General features: G+C 55.0%; 1 protein-coding gene across 1 annotated transcript in view; it reads right to left on the bottom strand.

Annotated features, from left to right (window-relative positions):
* KCNK3 (potassium two pore domain channel subfamily K member 3) overlaps nt 1–17,359 on the bottom strand; it is a 39,064-nt gene extending 21,705 nt beyond the window's left edge. Inside the window, exon 1 of the mRNA XM_024764456.1 lies at nt 17,077–17,359. Within this exon, the coding sequence (XP_024620224.1) occupies nt 17,077–17,359 (283 nt within the window). The remainder of the gene's footprint in view (nt 1–17,076) is intronic.
* Between the last annotated feature and the right edge of the window lie 50 nt (nt 17,360–17,409).

A 17,409-nucleotide genomic window follows, 5' to 3' on the forward strand; every position in this document is an offset into this window, starting at 1 on the left:
GCAGCCCCTGGCAGAGTGCATGGCTTGGTAAGCAGGCCGGACTTCAGCAACCCACACCCATCAGCTGGATTCTTTTGGACAGTCCATAACCTGGACAGTCATACATGGCGGTCTTGGCTGTTGGCATCCTCATTTTCCTTCATATTCTGGCCATGCTCAGCCCTGATGGCCGGTCCTCTTCCTCACTGGATACCCGACCCTCCTGCTTCCCACGGGTCCTTTGCAGTCTCCCCTGCTGACTCTGCTTCCTTCTCCAGCACCCTGATTTTAAGAGTGGACCACGATTCTGCCTGGGCGATCTGATTCTGGTTCTAGGGAGGCCACCAAGGCCTCGCCTCCAGCTCTACTACACACTGTCACCTGGCTGGAGCGTGTGCACGCAAGCCTGGCTGGGCCACCGGAACCCATCCCTCCCACCATGTGGCCTCTCTGTACTGCCTGATTCCTAGTAGTTCCTCAGTCAACCAGGCTGAACACCTTGCCTTCCCCTCTTCTTCTCCCCCCGGACCTAGTCCCAGCCATTCCTCTTTTCCTAGTCCTGCCCTTTCTTTCTGTTCCTATAGCCACCACCTAGGCTCTCATCCTTTCCAGTCTGGACCTGGGGAGCTGATCCTCGGTAACTTCCTAATCTTCCTCACGCCTACTTCCAGATCACACTCCACTCTGCACTTGTCACTGCTCTGCTCTAAAGAAGATGTGACACATATATACTATGGAATATTACTCAGCCATAAAAAGAAACGAAGTTGAGTCATTTGTAGTGAGGTGGATGGACCTGAGACTGTCATACAGAGTGAAATAAGTCAGAAAGAGAACGACAAATACCGTATGCTAACACATATATATGGAATTTAAGAAAAAACTGTCATGAAGAACCTAGGGGTAAGACAGGAATAAAGACACAGACCTACTAGAGAATGGACTTGAGGATATGGGGAGGAGGAAGGGTGAGCTGGGACAAAGCGAGAGAGAGGCATGGACATATATACACTACCAAACGTAAGGTAGATAGCTAGTGGGAAGCAGCCGCATAGCACAGGGATATCAGCTCGGTGCTTTGTGACCGCCTGGAGGGGTGCGATAGGGAGGGTGGGAGGGAGGGAGACGCAAGAGGGAAGAGATATGGGAACATATGTATATGTATAACTGATTCATTTTGTTGTGAAGCAGAAACTAACACACCATTGTAAAGCAATTATACCCCAATAAAGATGTTAAAATAAATAAATAAAATAAAAACCACAAGCAGGAAGGAAAAAAAACCAAAAAACAACAAACAAACAAACTTCCAGGACTCCCCATTGCCTACAGGGAAAGAAGCTCACACTTTGAACCTGCCTTTCAGCATCCTCCACCATGCGCCCCTGACGCTCTCCAGCCTGAGCTGCTGCACCGCACCCTAGGAGAGGGCTCCGGAGCTAACTTTTGGCAGTGCTTTTCCATAGCTAAGCTCTCTGGAAGGCTGCTGGGGGTGTGTGGGTGGTGGGTGGGGAGGGGCTGGGGGAGGGGTGGTTCTGCCCTTGTCGCACTTCCCACCATCCCCTGCCCCAGGCCAAGCCTTTTAATGGTCACCAGCAGCCTGACAGCTGCCCTTCACCCTGGGCGGCCTGGATTAGAGTCCAGCCAGACTGAAAATGTGGAGGCAGGTCTTAGGGGGTGGTCAAGGGATGAAAGGAAGAGGAGCCTCTCCCAGCCTGCGAGTCACTCACCCTGGGAGACAGGCATGGCTTGGAAGCGGTTAGTGGGACAGCGGGGGCAGCATGCTTGCAGGGGGCGTTAATCCCAATACTCCCTTAGACCTGTGCAACATTTCAGTTTATCGCTCACTTTCTGCGTGAGACGCAAGAATCACTATCACTCACCCCACTGAGAAATGAGGAAGCTGAGGCTCGTGCTGGTGAGGTGACTCGGTCAAGGTCACAAGATGTGGAATGTGTGCATCAGAGGCAGGATGGAGTTTCAGGGTGGCGGGGGGTGTCTTTCGTGCCAGCCCACCTGCTCACCCCAGGCGGCACCCAGGCTTTCTGTGCAGCAGGAACCTCCCTTGCCGTCCAGGGAGGGGCTGGTTAACTCCGGCACTTGGTGGGGAGCCCTGGGGGAGGGGCTCATCTTGCCCTGCTCCATTCCTGGCTCGAATTGGCACCAGCACCTGGGAAGGGCAGCCGGCCAGCCACGTGCCAGTGTTACTTTAAAAATAAACCAGGGAAGAACGTGGCTTAAAAATAACCCTGGGGATGTGTGAGGAGCTAATTACTGCCGCAGCCCCCGGTCAGGGCTTCGAGGAGCGCGCCTGGACCCGTGGCTCCGTGTGCTGTGTTCCCTCTGCCGACCTCTTCCAGTTGGGGGCTGCGTACCAGGCCCTCCTAGAGCAGCCGGGGGCAGACAGGGCCTCAGAATCCTGAGGGTGGAAGCTGGAGGCGGCTCTGGGCATCCTGGGCGGCCTCCCTCACCTCGGCCAGGACACTGGGAGGCGGGGGAGGGAGGGGAGTACCCAGGCCGGGAGGGAGCTCCGACAAGAGTCTCTGGGCCTCACCCCTGCCTTCCCACTGGAACCAGCCAGGCTCCAAAAGGCACTCTGAAGTCCTGAGCATCCCCTTCTTCTCTGCATGTGGTGTTGGCAGCCAGGTGGCTGGTTTTGCCGATTACATCTCCCTATTTAGGACTCCTGAACCGCACAAATCATTGTAACTGTCTCCTGAGAAGAACTCGGAGGCCCATCTCGGCCCGTCGGGGTAAGAATGCACGGCCCTCCTGACTGCCCCCTCCTAGTTGCTTCCACAGACATCCCTGGCCTGTGAGCTCGCGTCTCTGGACCCTTAGTGCTGAGAGGGCTTGGTCTGCTGCCAGCCAGGCCCGAGGAGCCCCCGGGCTCTTTCCCCAATGGCGGTCAGGGAAGCAGGAGCCCGCTCTCATCCCGCAGGCCAGGTTCCCACAAGGCTCTCAGAAACTCTTGCAGATCCCCTACCTTCAGCACATCCTGAAGTGACAGGGAGGAGGGGACACAGGGCCCAGCAGAGGACACAGCCGAGGACAGACGTGCAGGATCAAAGAGAAAAAGCAGAGCTTTCCCGGAGGAGGGAGGCAGAGGCCAAGACTGCTGGAAGCTGACAGAAATGATCAAAGGACAAGGATGGATGGGAGGGGCGGGGGAAAGGAGCAGCCGGGAGACGCAGGCAGGGCGGCAGCTGGGGGCAGGGGCTTTGGGGTCAGACAGGCCCGGACTCAGGGACCTGGCTGGGTGTCCTGAGCCAGTAATCTCGCTGGGCCTTGGGCCTCATTTGCATAATGGACATAATGATGACTACCTCATGGGCCTCTGCAGGAGGAGGTTTGTAAAGCATTTATGAAAAGGCCTGAAAATGGGGAGCTGGGATATTGTTTGTTCCCTCTCCTGCCTCTACTGGGATCTGGCCCCTCTGTTCCATGTCAGGCTGGTCAAATACAAAGGATGCCCTACCACTCTCTCCTCCCCATGCTCCTGGAACAAGCTGTTCAAATGTTAGTTACACCATGTTTTCATGGTCAATGTCTCCAGTGGTCACCGCATTGCCAAACGCACTGGTTGCTTCTCTGCGGTCATCTGACTTGATCTCCCAGCAGCAGCTGGCCTGGCTGACAGCTCCCTCTCTCTTAAAACAACGCCTCCTGGCCTTGGGACACTGCACTCCCCAGGTTTCCCTCCAGTGTCCTGGCAGGTCCCCTTCCTTGCCTGACCTCCCAGTGCTGGAGGAAAGGCCTGGGCGCTTCTCTCCCATTCTCCCCTCGCCCTGGCTGGTCTCATCAAGTTGCATGACTCTAAATATTATTGCCATCTGATAACTCTTAAATTTATATCTCAGCTTTGACCTCTCCCTTGAGCTACAGACTTGTCTGTCTAGCTGCCTGCATGGATTTGTAATAAGCATCTCAAAATTAACCTGTATGTCTAAAACAAGAAGTCTGGAATCTCATCTCTTTAACAAACCTTTTACTCTCTGAATTTTAGTTCCCATCTCAGTAAATGCTTACCTTCCACCCAGTTGCTCAGGTCAAAGATTACCACTGATTATTCCCTTCCCCCTACTCCCATAGCCCTATGGCTCCCTCCTTTCCCCCAGCACATACATCCTATCCATCAACAGGTCGGGCCAACTCTGTCTTGAAAACACACCCCCAATCCACACAGCCTGACGGGTCTCCCAGCTTCCCTCTTCTACTACAACCAGCTGACCTCTAGCAGCCAGAGGGAACTGGTAAAAATTTAAGTTATATCACACCACAACCCTGCTTAAAACTTTCCAGTGGCTTCCATCACATGTAGAGTAAAATCCAAATTCTTGACCATGGCCTCCATGGCCCTGCAGGATCCAGTCCTCCCACGCTTCCACCCCTTCACTCAGCGTGCTGCAGGCACACTGCCCTTTCTGCTCCTGTCCCTCAAACATGTCAGCTCTGGCCTACCTGGGACTCCACGTTTGCTGTTCCCATGCTCCGCCCCACCCTGGAAGGCTCCTCCTTGATCTTTGCATTTCACAGGCCCCCTCCCTGGAAGGCTTTCCCAGATGGCCCATCCCTCCTCTCCATCACTCTCTACCCCATTCTCTTGTTTTACTGACTCCTGGCACTTGTCACCATTGGGATGATGTTTCTTTTTTTTTTTTTTTGTGATCACATAATGTAGTTTATCAACTTCCTCTGGAATGTAGGCATGATGAGGACCAGGGCTGAGTCCCTAGGGCCCAGAACGGTGCCCAACACATGGAAGACGCTCAGAAAAAGAAAGAAAATGGAGGCATGACTGTGTGGGTGCTGGGGGAGTGGAAAGAGTCAGGAGGCCTGAGTTTGAGGACTGGCTCTGATATCGCACTGCTGGTGGCTGGGGCAGGCCACGCCCCATCTCCCCCTGCACCCTGCCCTGGTCTCAGTCTCCTCATCTGGAAGAGAGAAGGGTTGGGCTGAATTGGTGATTCTCGAAGAATCTGAAGGACGCCAGGAATTGCAGTAATGCCATCCACTGCCAAGCTGAGCCCTTATACTGCAAGAGCACGCTGGCGTCAGCACCCTGAACTGACCCCATTCCAGCCAAAGGTGGAGCAATGTGATCGTATGCTCTGCAACACACACATATCGCGTAATGGCCCAAGAACATTTTGAGATATCAAACCATTGTGAGGACACATGCGGCTAACTCCAGCCGCTCAGAGGTCTAGCAGGTCACTGGTCTAGGTGGGATGTTGAAGGTTGGTCCACGAGCAGGACCTTAGCTCCCAGGACCCTGGAAGCCTCTGAGCTAGCCGAGGGCCTGGATTGTAGGAACAGCCACCAGTGCACTCATCCCAGGCCAGCTCAGGTCCAGGGGCAACCTGGGAAGAAAGACTGTCTGCAGCCTCTCTCCTGGCTACCCTCCTGCCTGCAAGTGCTGGCTGGGGTCAGCAGGCTCTCAGCACCACTGCTCCTCCCACACCCCATCCACAGACTACTGTGGGAGCTGCCAGCTGTTAGGGGGCCCCCCTTTCTGGGCGGGAGTCTCCCGCATTCCAGCTGTCCCAGGGGTTGGGGCAGTGGACTCGCTCTGCTGATAAGCAAGGCTGCGGCCACAGTCAGAAATGCTCTTTCCAGAAAGGGGTGACTTGGAGGTCCAGGACAAGGCTCTGTTCTTGGGACTGGACACAGAAGAAGTCCCTCCAGGGCTCAGACATCATGCGGTGAAGTGGAGAGATTGTAACCCTGGGTAGCGAGCATCTCAGGAGGGGCTGGAAGCAGAGGCCAGGATTAGGTCCTGGCTGAGTTGGAGTAGAGATGGTCTGAGCTGTAAGGGGCTCAGACAACACCAGCCCAGTCCCTTGCAGACAAGGCCAGCGTGGGATGTGACTTGCTGTGGGTCTCACAGCCAGGCAGGAGCAGAGAAACAGCAGAAGGGTCTGTGTCCCCCACTTTCCTTAGCTCAGCTGTGCTACAACACCAGTCACAGCTCTGAGAAATGACACGTAGCCCACTGACGATCCTAAGGGGAAGACAGGGGACGTCAGGGCCTCTTTGGTGCCCAGGGAAGACAAGTGCTTAGGAGTCTGGGGCACTGAGCTGGGCACCCAAGGGAAGGAGGTCTGCCACTGAGTTTACGTCCAGGTTTCTCTTCCTCTGGCCCCACTTGGAGGTAGACCAAGGACCAAGAGTAGCCCCGGAGGGTCTTCCTCTGTCTAGCCCTCATGGTGGAAAATCCACGATGCAAGGTCATGCTGAAGAGGGGCCACGCTGGCTCAGCCAGGCTAGAGCCCCCCACTTTGTTCCCAGGTGAGTGATACTCACACAGCTAAGGGGGCTGACCCCCTTCCCTGGGGTCACTTGAGAGCTAAGCCACGGAGGAGCCACCTCCTGTCCCATGACCCCCACTGAGACCCTCTCGGTCCCCTTCTCCTCTGGGAAGAGTAGGACCTGCCCTTCTCCTGGGGCCACCCGCTGTCTCCTGGGGCCTCTGCTACCTGGCTCACCCCAGGAGCTTTGGCTTGTGAACTCCAAAGATTCTTCCTCAGCTGCCCCTTGACTGTTTCTCAAGTCCCAAGGAAACCCAGAAAGAAAATGCTAGCTGCTGGCTGGCAAGTGGCCCAGCCTCCCAAGTACAGAACGCTGATTCGAATAAGCTCTCTTCTTTCCTGTGCTTCCCGAACCTGGCTGCAGATTCCCCTCATCAGGGGAGTTTTTAAAACTCACAGACTCCTGGGCTTAGCTCAGGCCCGGACACCCATTGCTCTGGCTCCAAATAACTACTGCTACGGGGACCAGCGTCCGACTCAGCATGCAGGGTCCATCTTCCCTGCCCTCCCCGCTGCACGCCGGGGAGGAGGTGAGTTGCCAAGTCACCCCCAACCAGGCCCTTCTCTCACTCACTGGCTGTTCTTAAGAACCATCACTCTATTCTCATTTCTAGTCTCAGGTTTCCCTCCTGTTCAGATGCATGGAACTAAGGCCACTCCATGACGACTGCCACCCCCTGCCCCCCAGCACCATCCTCTTCACCCTCCATAGGCCAATACCCACTTCTACGATGCCCCAACATCCGGACCATCCAACCCACTTTCAGCTACGGGGTGCCAGAGCACTCCTCGGGGGAGAGCTTGGTCTTGGGGTTGGAAGGTCTGGACTTGACTCTTGCCTCCACATTCACTGGCTCTGTGTCACGGGAAGTGATCTTACGTTCTCAAGTCCAGTTTCTTCGTTGACACCTACACCTCTGGGTTGTTATGAGGTTCAGGAGAGATACTGTGTGACCAAGAGTTTTTTTTTTTTTTTTGGCGCTACGTGGGCCTCTCACTGTTGTGGCCTCTCCCGCTGCGGAGCACAGGCTCCGGACGCGCAGGCTCAGCGGCCATGGCTCACAGGCCCAGCTGCTCTGCGGCATGTGGGATCTTCCCGGACCGGGGCACGAACCCGCGTCCCCTGCATCGGCAGGCGGACTCTCAACCACTGCGCCACCAGGAAGCCCCCAAGCGTTTTATAAAGCGAGTGCTGGGCCTGCTTTACACACCCCTGCTCGGCTGATTGCCAGCAGTGCACCTGTGCGGGCCTGCCCTGGCCCCTCGGAACCTCAGGGTCCCCCTCTGTAAAATGGGAATAGTAATAGTGTCGCCTTCATAGGGTGGCTCTGAAGATTAAATGAGGTAATACATGTAACGGGCTCAGCCCAGAGAAACCTCCCAGTGAATGGCAGCCTTGGTTCATGACCGTGGAAACTGAGGCAGGCTCTGTGGGGTGTGGCGGCTTCATGTCAGGTCTAAGATCTGGACAGAATAGGTCCAAGGGAGAACGGATCTGTTGTGTCGATCTGAGACTTGCTCCTGCCTGGAACCACCCAGCCCTGCCTGCCCCCAGGGCCCTGGGGAACTCCCCTGCCCTGATGGGAGGACGGCACCGTCCTGGGGGAGAGGGCTGCCTCCTGTCTGAAGCCTGGCATCACCCTCTTGGGGCTGTTCAACCAGGGCCTGACAGTTCGGGTCTCTGGAGAGAGCCTCCCAGATGGTCCTGTGGCCAGCGGGCTGGAATGCGCCTCTCCGGATGTTTCTGCGATGGTTATTTCTGCATCGGAGCTGTGGTCAGGAGAGGCCCTGCACATTCCTGAAGAGGGACACTGAGTCCATGCCAAGCCGTGCAGCAGGGGCCTGGCGTTGTCTATGCAGAAAATGTCCACACAACAGTGGGGGACAGTATCATCTCCTTCAGCTCAGTGCTGTCCCAGGGCCTCCTGAACACCATCCATAAGCCTGGGTTTGGTCTAGGCTCCAGAGTGGATCTTTGGTCCAGAAAAGGAATCATGGAGAGGGGAGGAAGTGAAAGTACTTCCTGGGGGCTGGCTGAGGTCTGCTGGGTGACCAGGGTGGGGCTGAAGCTAGATAATCAGGATTCAGGTTGCCATTACCCTCTGGTTCAACTGGGGTCATGAGGCACCCACTAGTTCAACTGGGGAGACCCACTGGTTCAACTGGCATGATGGAGGCAGCTGGTGGTTCAATTGGGGTCATAGGGGCATTCCATCCTGATCCCTGGTCGGGATCCAGGCAGGAGAACACAGGTTGGAGTCTATCACTTCCCTCCTCCAGTTCTTGTCAAATCAAGTCCACCTGCCAGAGTCTAGCACTCAGCCCCCTCCAAGGTTGGCTCCGCCCACGTTTCCTTGGGCAGACTTATGGCCCCAGCCTAATTCATGCCGCTCCCTTACCCCAGAAAGCTCTCACTGCCAATCCTCACTTACTGGAGTTCTCATTCTTCATTTAAGCCTTCCTCAGGTACTACCTGCTCCAGGAAGCCTTCTCAGATCCTTATTCTGAGTTACTCCACTAGGATTTAGCATATATACCATTCAACTTGTGGTTTCAGGATTCCACCAGACCGGGGGCTCCTTGGGGAAGGATCTGGATCTTAGTTTTCTATTCTCTTGGTGCCTGGTAGAGTGTCTGGCACTCAGAAGATCTCAATGATTTTTAGTAAACTGAAAATGAAGTCTGGTAAACCTGAAATGAAGGCTAAAGCCAGTACTATTTGGAAGGTGACCCAGAGTGTCTGGGGGTCCCCAGGACGCAGATGAGTCCCACTCTGGGTACTCTAAGTCTCTAGGCTGCCTCTTTGAAGATCAAGAATCTAAGTATCTTAGGGTTGGTAAGAACCTTAAAAGTCACTTATTGAGGTCCCCAGTGTGATATATGGGTAGCGTGATCTTTTTGATGTGTCAACTTGGCTAGGCTAAAGCTCTGAGTTATCCAATTGAGCACTGATCCAGGGGTTGCTATGAAGGCATTTTGTAGATGTGATTAAAGTCCGTAATCAGTTGACTTTAAGTAAGGGAGATTATCCTAGACCACTGGGTGGACCTGAATCAATCAGTTGAAAGACCTTAAGAGGTGAGCCAAGGCTTCCCTGAAGAAGAAGAAACTCTGCCTGTGAACAGCAGCTTCAGCCCAAGCTGGAGAGAGTTTCAGACTGTCCTTCCCGATGTCCTGCCATATAGATTTCACTCACCTAGCCAGCAACTACCATCACGTAAGTCAAGACACATAAGTCTATATATATATATCCAGCTGGTTGTGTTTCTCTGATTGAACCCAGGTTACCTCTGCATCTACTTCCTCTGGGGCAAACCAAAGCCCTGCCCCAGCCTCAGAGGAGGGTCCACCAGCTCTGAGGCCATTGGCTCTGACACTCCATGACCAGATTCCTAAGGACCTTTCCAGCTCTACACAATCTTGTTCTTAAAACCACAGTCCCCACCTCAGGTCTGTTCTCGGAAGTCAGGTCTCCAGGTTATTTAGATCCTTGCTACTCAAAGTGTAAACCACAGATCAACAGCATCAGTGTCCCTTGGGGGCCTTGTGAGAATTATAGACTCTCAGGCCCCATCCCAGACCTACTGGTTCAGAATCTGCATTTAAACAAGATCAACCAAATCGTCAGAGGTGACCAAGGGAGAAGTACTAATGTAGAGAATTCCGTACTGCTGAGCTAGCCTTCTCTAGTTCCCCCTGGGGAACACCTCCTTTGTACAAATGGGGAGACTGAAGCCCAGCAGGGTATGCCTATGCCTCTCATGAGTAGGGGGAAAGCAGAGAGAGAGAGAGAGAGAGAGAGAGAGAATGATTTGTCTAAGGGAAGAGAAAGAACCCAGTTTCTAGCTCCCAGCCCAGGCTCCTGCCTTATATTCCCTGCATCCATACACTCTCTTCACAAAGGCGACCCTGTGTGTCACTGGAAGAGGCGGGAGTGGGAAGCAGGGTGGTAAGGAGCTGGCTTTGGTGAAGGGGGAGCGTGGGAAGTCGGCCCCGGCGTGGTGGGGATCCCAGGGGCCACAGAACCAGGAGGACCAAAGCTGTCGGCTCCAGGTAGTAGCTGAAGCCAGCTCTGGAAATGGGAAAGTGAAGGCGTGACTGCAGCAGTAGGGGCTCGGGGTGGCTCCAGGTGAGGGGCAGGTCTCCGGGAGCCACCTGGGAGCTGCCTGAGCATGGGCAGTTTCTGGACAACGGGGAAGTGTGGACAGACTGGGAGGTGGCCGCATCAGCTGGGCCGGTGACTGCTTCACGACACGCATTTGTCACGTGCTGAGGACCAGAGCCTAACAAAGGGGTGAGGAGGGGGCCCCAGGCAAGCAGGACAGGCCGGCTGGCAGTCTGCTTTCTTCTCTATGAGCCTGGGGGTGGGGTGGTGAACAACACAGAAGGAGGCATCAGTAAACAGGGTTCCCTTCTTCTCCAATCAGAATTTTAGTTTCCACACTGTAAAATGAGAGAGGTGGAGCTAACTAATTTCTCTTTGGGCTAAATGCTCTACCCATAGTCCTGAGGATGCGATATCCTGAAGCTGAGGTCACAGCTGAGTGCCCTGCATGACCCTGATACCCATCCTCCCTTGTCTGTGACATTCATACGAGAGGGACAGCAGAGCCTCCGTGGGGAGCAGGGCGCTGCACGACTCCATGAAAAGATACTTCCTACAGCCCTGGGTGTAAAGCCCTGTTACTGTCATTTTATATTTGTAGGGTCCTGGGCCAATGTTTGAACCTCTCTGAGCTTTTTTTTCCTTGACCATACAGGATGATAATGCCTGCCCTCCCAGGGCAGTTGTGGGAATGCAGGAGGTGAGAAGTGCCTCGGACAGAGCCTGACGTGTTATAGACACGTCCGTTCCCTGCATCCAAGGCAGGGGTGGGGTGGGAGGGAGGGAGTGCCCATCCTGGGTCTCTGCTGAGGTTTGCCTAAACTCATCATGATCTCAGTCAGAGCTGGGTCTCTTCCCTTGCTGCTGGCTGACGGCAGGGAAATCGTTTTTACATTTTTTTATTACAAAATCAACTCACAGATTTACCGTTTGTGCTGCCAGCTGAAAGCTGTTTCTAGTGGTGATTTGCACTACATTCATCTGTGCTTGTTTATGTTTTCTTTGAAAATACTTATTGTGTTTGTCCTGTCCCCACTGTGGCCAGGCATGTGCCTGCTATTTCCGTCCTATTCTGGCCCCCATTCCCTCCATGTCTCTAGCCCCGAATCACGACGTGTGGGAACTGGACGTGCAGGCAGGAGGCATGGCAGCCAGAAGGACCTCTGATCGAATACGTCGACTCTGTAGATGAAGAAACTGGTGGTCATAGAGGACCAGCAGCTAAGCTAAGCGGAACTGGAACTTTTGTCCTCTTGCTCCAAGCCAGGATGGGTTCTACCACTGCACCTCACTCTCCCTGACTGGTTTGCTGCAGGGCCTGCCTGCTCAGAGGAGGGAGCATTGCCCCTGAGCCTGGGTGTCAGGCAGACTCTAGGCACGAGTGAGGATCTGGGAAGCCTGGGATGGGGGAGTGAGATTAGGAGGATAAAGGGAAGGGTGTGGCAGCCTCTGGCCCCCAATCCTACTGTCCCCACCTGTTAGGAAGGAGTAGAGGTGCTGTGGTCATAGTAATCCTTGGGAAACAGACCAGTTCCCTTCTGTAGGGAAAGTGATAATACATGAGAAATGATAACACTTAAAATTGTAGATACTGTTTATTAAGTACATACTCTGTACCAGGCACTTCTTTCACGTTATCCCATTTAATCCTAGGAGGAAGATATTATTCTCCCATATAGTAAATGACAAAGCAAGTTCAGAGAGACTAAGTAACTTGTCCAAAGTGACACAACTAGTAGCAGGCGGTGGAGGTGGCGAGCGGAGAGGGGGATTGAGTGATGAAGCCAGGCACTCGGGCTTCTAAGCCAGCACCCGTGTTCATATGCCACCCTCAGGAAAGGCTGTACAGTTGAAGCAGAGGGGTGGTCTGTGGGCAGCGAGGAAGGAAATACTGACTGAGAGTGGACAGTGGGACCGTCTCAGGCTGGACTGCCCCTCCATCCCCCGGGAAGTCGAGAGAGTACTGGGGACAGCTGAGTGATAAGCGGACGGAGGCCCTGGTGCTAAGAGCAAAGTGGGGGTCGTGAGGAAAACAGGCTGGGGTGATGGAGAGATCTTTAGTCTAGGCACCCAAAGGGTTGTACCTGCGACTTGCTGTGTGAATTTGGGCAAGTCACTCACCTCTCTGGATGTCTGGATGACTGCTACTGTCTCCTTTCACTTTTTTATTTGAGGACTCTTGGATTTTGGCAGGTGGCAGGTCACTCCTATACTTTCCTCCTTCTTAGAAAGATGTAAGAAGTACAGGTTCCCTCATGAGCTACCTGCTTGAATTCACAATCTAAGGATTCCCAGGCCATGTGGTGGGCGATGCGAGCCTGTGCTCTGCTGGAAGCTGGGGAGAAAGCAGAACAGAAGGTTTTCTGTCCCAGCTCAATCAGCTTAATCAATCACCTGGCCTCTTGTTGCCTTAGAGCCACAAGGAATCCAGGGACCTGCGGTGGGAGAACGGGCACCTGTGAGCCCATGGCAGTCTCCGGGAGGGCCTGGTGCTGGGCACAGTTGTGGCACGTGGTCTGGGTTGGTCAGGGGCCAGTGTGCAGGGGAGCCAGAGGCCCTCTCTTTCTGGGGAGGATTTCGCCAGAGGAAGAGACAAGCCTTGGCTACTTGGCGTCCCCAAAGTACAAGGGTCTGGGCTGGGTTCTTGAAGTAGAGAAAGAAATGGTAAAAAAAATACAGGGCATGGGACTCAGAGAGGCTCCAGTGAATCTATACTTTCAAGTCACAAGGCCATGGTGAGTCATTTACACTCAGAGCCTTAGGTTCCACCACTGAAAAATGGGAATAATAATGCCCATCTTGAAGGGGTGGGGAGAGAACTGAACGGGAATATAAATGAAGCGTCTTGTGTACAGGCTGCCGAAGCGTAGTTAACAAATGGTGGCTGCCATTAGTATTGCTGCCGTTGCTGTTATTAATAATAATAAATAGAGAAGCAGTCTGCACAAGTGGAAGGAGCGGGGGCCTGCGAGTCAGGTTTGACTACCCTACTCCCATCACCTCTTTGCTTCCTTCTCGGTAAGAGGAGGGGGTGGCACCAGCTGATCTCAAGGCCCTTTCCTGCTCTGACAGCCTCCAGGCTATGAATAGATGTGGCTGGGGCCCCGGAGGAGCCTAATGGCTCAACAGCTAGAGAGGTTAAACTTGCCCAAAAAAGAGTTTCCCTTCGCTTGATGAACTTAGGGCCCGACAAAGGAAGGGTTTCCTGTCTGGGAGACTAGGGACGAGGGAGCTGGAGGAATCCTCGCAGTCCGTGGTGACTGTGAGTAACCAGGTGAATGACTAGCTCAGACCCTGCTGACCCTCAACCAATCAGGGCTGCCCATGAGCACCCTGCAAGCCGGCATGATTGAGCACGTCATGGCCATGCCGATCCTGGCTGGCTTTGGGCTTCACAGCATATGGAGGCAGAGGAAGCGGCCAAGAAACCAGCAGGGGAAGGAACACTGGGCTTAGAGTCAGGAGTCCCTGCTTCTCGCTCTAAGTAACTCCGCTGCTCAGCAGCTGCGTGACTTTGAGGGAGTCCCTTCCCCTTCCTGAGCCTCCATGCCTTCCTCTGTGCAAGGGAGCTAACGGTACCTGCCCTGGCAACTCCCCTGAGCTATGAAGGCTGAGACTCAAGAAATGAGATGAAAGTGCATTGTGATCACTAAGGCACTGAAGGAATGGGAAATTTTGTCATTATTCTATCCCAAAGGGACTCCCAGTCTCTCAGGAGACCCATTTGTGTCCCCAAAGGGGTCAGGTGGACACAGACTGCTGCCTTTGGGTTTTGGGTCAAGATCAGTCTAATATAGGGCCCTTTCCAACCATCTGATCACAGCCCAGAGAGCTGTTTCTTAGATCTGAGCCCATATGGACAGCTCTCAGCCAGGTATCATAGCCAGAGTGAGAGGTGACAAAAAGCCAGTGATGGTTGGGTGGGGCAGAGTGGGCAGTGCCAGTCTAGGGCCCCCACAGAACTAGGGTGGTTCTTTGATGCTCTCTTTCCTCTTGCCAAGCTCCTTATAAATAAAGAAAATCAGGGTTTCCCTGGTGGCGCAGTGGTTGAGAGTCCGCCTGCCGATGCAGAGGACGCGGGTTCGTGCCCGGGTCCGGGAAGATCCCACATGCCGCGGAGCGGCTGGGCCCATGAGCCATGGCTGCTGAGCCTGTGCTCTACAACGGGAGAGGCCACAACAGTGAGAGGCTCGCACACCGCAAAAACAAACAAACAAAAATCATCAGAACCACACTCTGTCTTCCTCTACCCCCAGCTTTTAGCATCTCTCTTGGTGAGGACTACGAACACTTTGGGAAACGGCAGGGATGGAGGGGAAGGATGATGCCGTCTCACTTCTGCACACCTTAAACCCATCAGTAGCATTCTCTGAGTGCTCCTGTGTCTTGCTGGGTACTGTGCCGGCACTGCGAGCACGGAGATGGGAACCACAGGGCCCTGCCCCCATGGAGGTTAATTACACCCCCTGTGGTTAAAGAGACCAAATACACCCCCTGACATGTAAACAGCTGTGCAAAACAGCCTACACTGTGTCACTCAGCTGGTCTTGACAGTAAGTCCTGCAGTCATCCAGAGCCAGTGGCCTGGGATGGTCTGGAAGACTTCAAGGAGGAGATGGGATTTGAACCAGACCTGGAAGGTTAGCTTGGACAAGATAAATAGAAGACAGAGAAAAAGGCATGCCAGATAGGCACACTTCAGGTGTTCTCGAGGGACAGTTGGGCTGCAGTGGAGAGATCATGTCAGTAAGAAGTGAGAAATTAAGTTGGACATAGAGATTGCAGCCAGGTATGAGGTCCTGAAAATTTGGGATGAGGAGTATGGATTCATGGATTACATGGGCAGCAGGGGGGCATTGAGGACTTCTGAGAAGGGTGTTGGTATGGTCAGAGCTGTGCTTTGGGGAGATTCTTTCTGGCAGCATTATCTTCGGGAGCTTGCCCTAAGGGGGAATGAGGCTGGAGGCAAGGAGGTCAGTTGGGTGGTTACTGTGGAGCTGGGGACCAGGGTACTGAGAAAGATGGGGCACACACCAAGGGTGAGATGTGTGGGGAGAGAGAGAGGGAAGGTCTAAGGACCTGCAGTGCTCCTGAAACCCTGGCAGGTGGCAGGGAGGTGGGAGAGGGGAGGAGACGCCAGACAAAACCCAGCCTGGTCCTTCCCAGGAAAGCAGGCTCCTCTTTGGGCAGACCTGAGTCTGACCATCCTGCACTAAACTCACAGCATCAGCAGGACCCAGAGGTGCCCCCACTTGGGCGACATCCACTCCTGGGGTCCTTTTCATCATCTTCCAGAAACCACATAGCATAGCTCCCTGCGGTCTCCAGAGAGCAGCAGAATCTCGGGACAGTCCTGCAGTGGACAAACGGCAGGGACGGCGTCCAGTACTGCCTTTTACCCCTCTCGGCTCCTGTTGACTCCCAGGAAAACACTGCCATCTTGTCATGGGCTATGCCAAATGGCAATGAGCCCGTGGGAGCTCAGCCAAGGCTAGGAGGAGGACCAGGGAGAGGAGAAGGAATGGGAAAGATGGAGGAAACAGCTCCTGGACGCATCCTAGTGAGCTCTGGGGGAAGGTGGGCTGGGAGCACATCAGGACCCGGAGGAGCCCTGGCCAAACCCTCATTGTCTGGAGGTGAACTTGAGACTCGGGCAGGGGAAGGGACTTGCCCAAGGTCATACAATGGGACAAGTAATGGAGCTGGGCTGGAATTATAGTCTTGGGAGTGGGTAAGGTGTTTATCCCTGTTTGGACACCTGAATAGCACATCAAGGGCCTCACTGGAGATTCTTTCTTGGATACCCACTTGTGCGCCTTGTGTGTGTGCCCGTGTATGTCCTGTGTGAGCTTGCGTGTGTGCCTGTGTGTGCACCTGTGCCTATACTGTGAGAAAGTCCGGGTGTGTGTGGCCTCCTACACTGAGGTCTGCCCTGGCTGGAAGAAGAGAACTGGGGCCATTCCTGTGAGGTGACTGTTTTCCTGGGACAGCAGTAAAGAAGGCAGACAGGGCTGGGTCTGGCTTCCAGCACCAGCTCTGCTGCCCTAAGAAAATTAAAGGCACTGGCTGGCAGAGCCTAAACTCCTGGCGCTGGGCACACACGTGCACGCAGACACGCACACACACACACACACACACACACCCCAAGAAGTACTCATAGCCACAGTTATGGAGTGTTCCAGGCACCCAGAGCGGCCCCGTGTGCCTCAGAGTGCCAAGTACCTGCATCCACACGTCTCCCTGAAGCCCCAGTCGGTGTAGACACGCTGGGGTCCGGGAGCCGATCTGCAAGGACACGGAGGAGTCGAGCGTTCCCCACCACTTACACTCGGCGCCCTGCTCCAGGGCCTGGCGCGGCCACACCCCTCCTCCCCAGCCGCCGCCCGTCGTTCCTGCCCCTCTCACACACTTCAGAGTCCCCTGGGGCCCTCTCGCAGCCTGGCAGGGACAAGTTAGGGCTGGCCCTGCTGGAGAGTCAAGTCCGGAGCCAGGATTCGACGCCTCCCCCGAGCCCTGTCCCTACGGAGCAGACACGTCAGGCTGAACTCGGGTTTCTGGGAGCGCGGGGTTCGGCGCCTAGACCCTCTCCGGGGGAACCCCCCAGCCCCAGCCGGCTCCGGACTACCCCAGAACCCGGCGCCCAGCCCCCGGGTCCCCGCCCCCCGCCCGGCGAGTAGTTACCGATGGTGGTGATGACGGTGAGGGCGAAGTAGAAGGAGCCGGCGAAGCGCCACTGCACGCCGGCCTTGTGCGGCTTGAGGCGCAGCACGACGCGCTCGAGCTCCTCGTAGCCGCCCTGGCTGAGGTTGTAGCGCGCCCGCAGCTCCTGCTGCCGCAGCTCCAGCCGCTGCCGCTCGATCATCTCTGGCTCCGACTCGAGCGCGTCGAAGACCGCGGCGCCCACCAGCAGGTAGGTGAATGTGCACACGATGAGCGCCAGCGTGCGCACGTTCTGCCGCTTCATCGTCCCGCCCGGGCCGCCGCCGGCCCCCCGGCGCCCCCGGCCCGCGCCCC

The sequence above is a fragment of the Neophocaena asiaeorientalis genome, unplaced genomic scaffold, assembly GCF_003031525.2.
Source record: "Neophocaena asiaeorientalis asiaeorientalis breed wild unplaced genomic scaffold, Neophocaena_asiaeorientalis_V1.1 scaffold345, whole genome shotgun sequence".
In the NCBI taxonomy this organism is placed as follows: domain Eukaryota; kingdom Metazoa; phylum Chordata; class Mammalia; order Artiodactyla; family Phocoenidae; genus Neophocaena; species Neophocaena asiaeorientalis.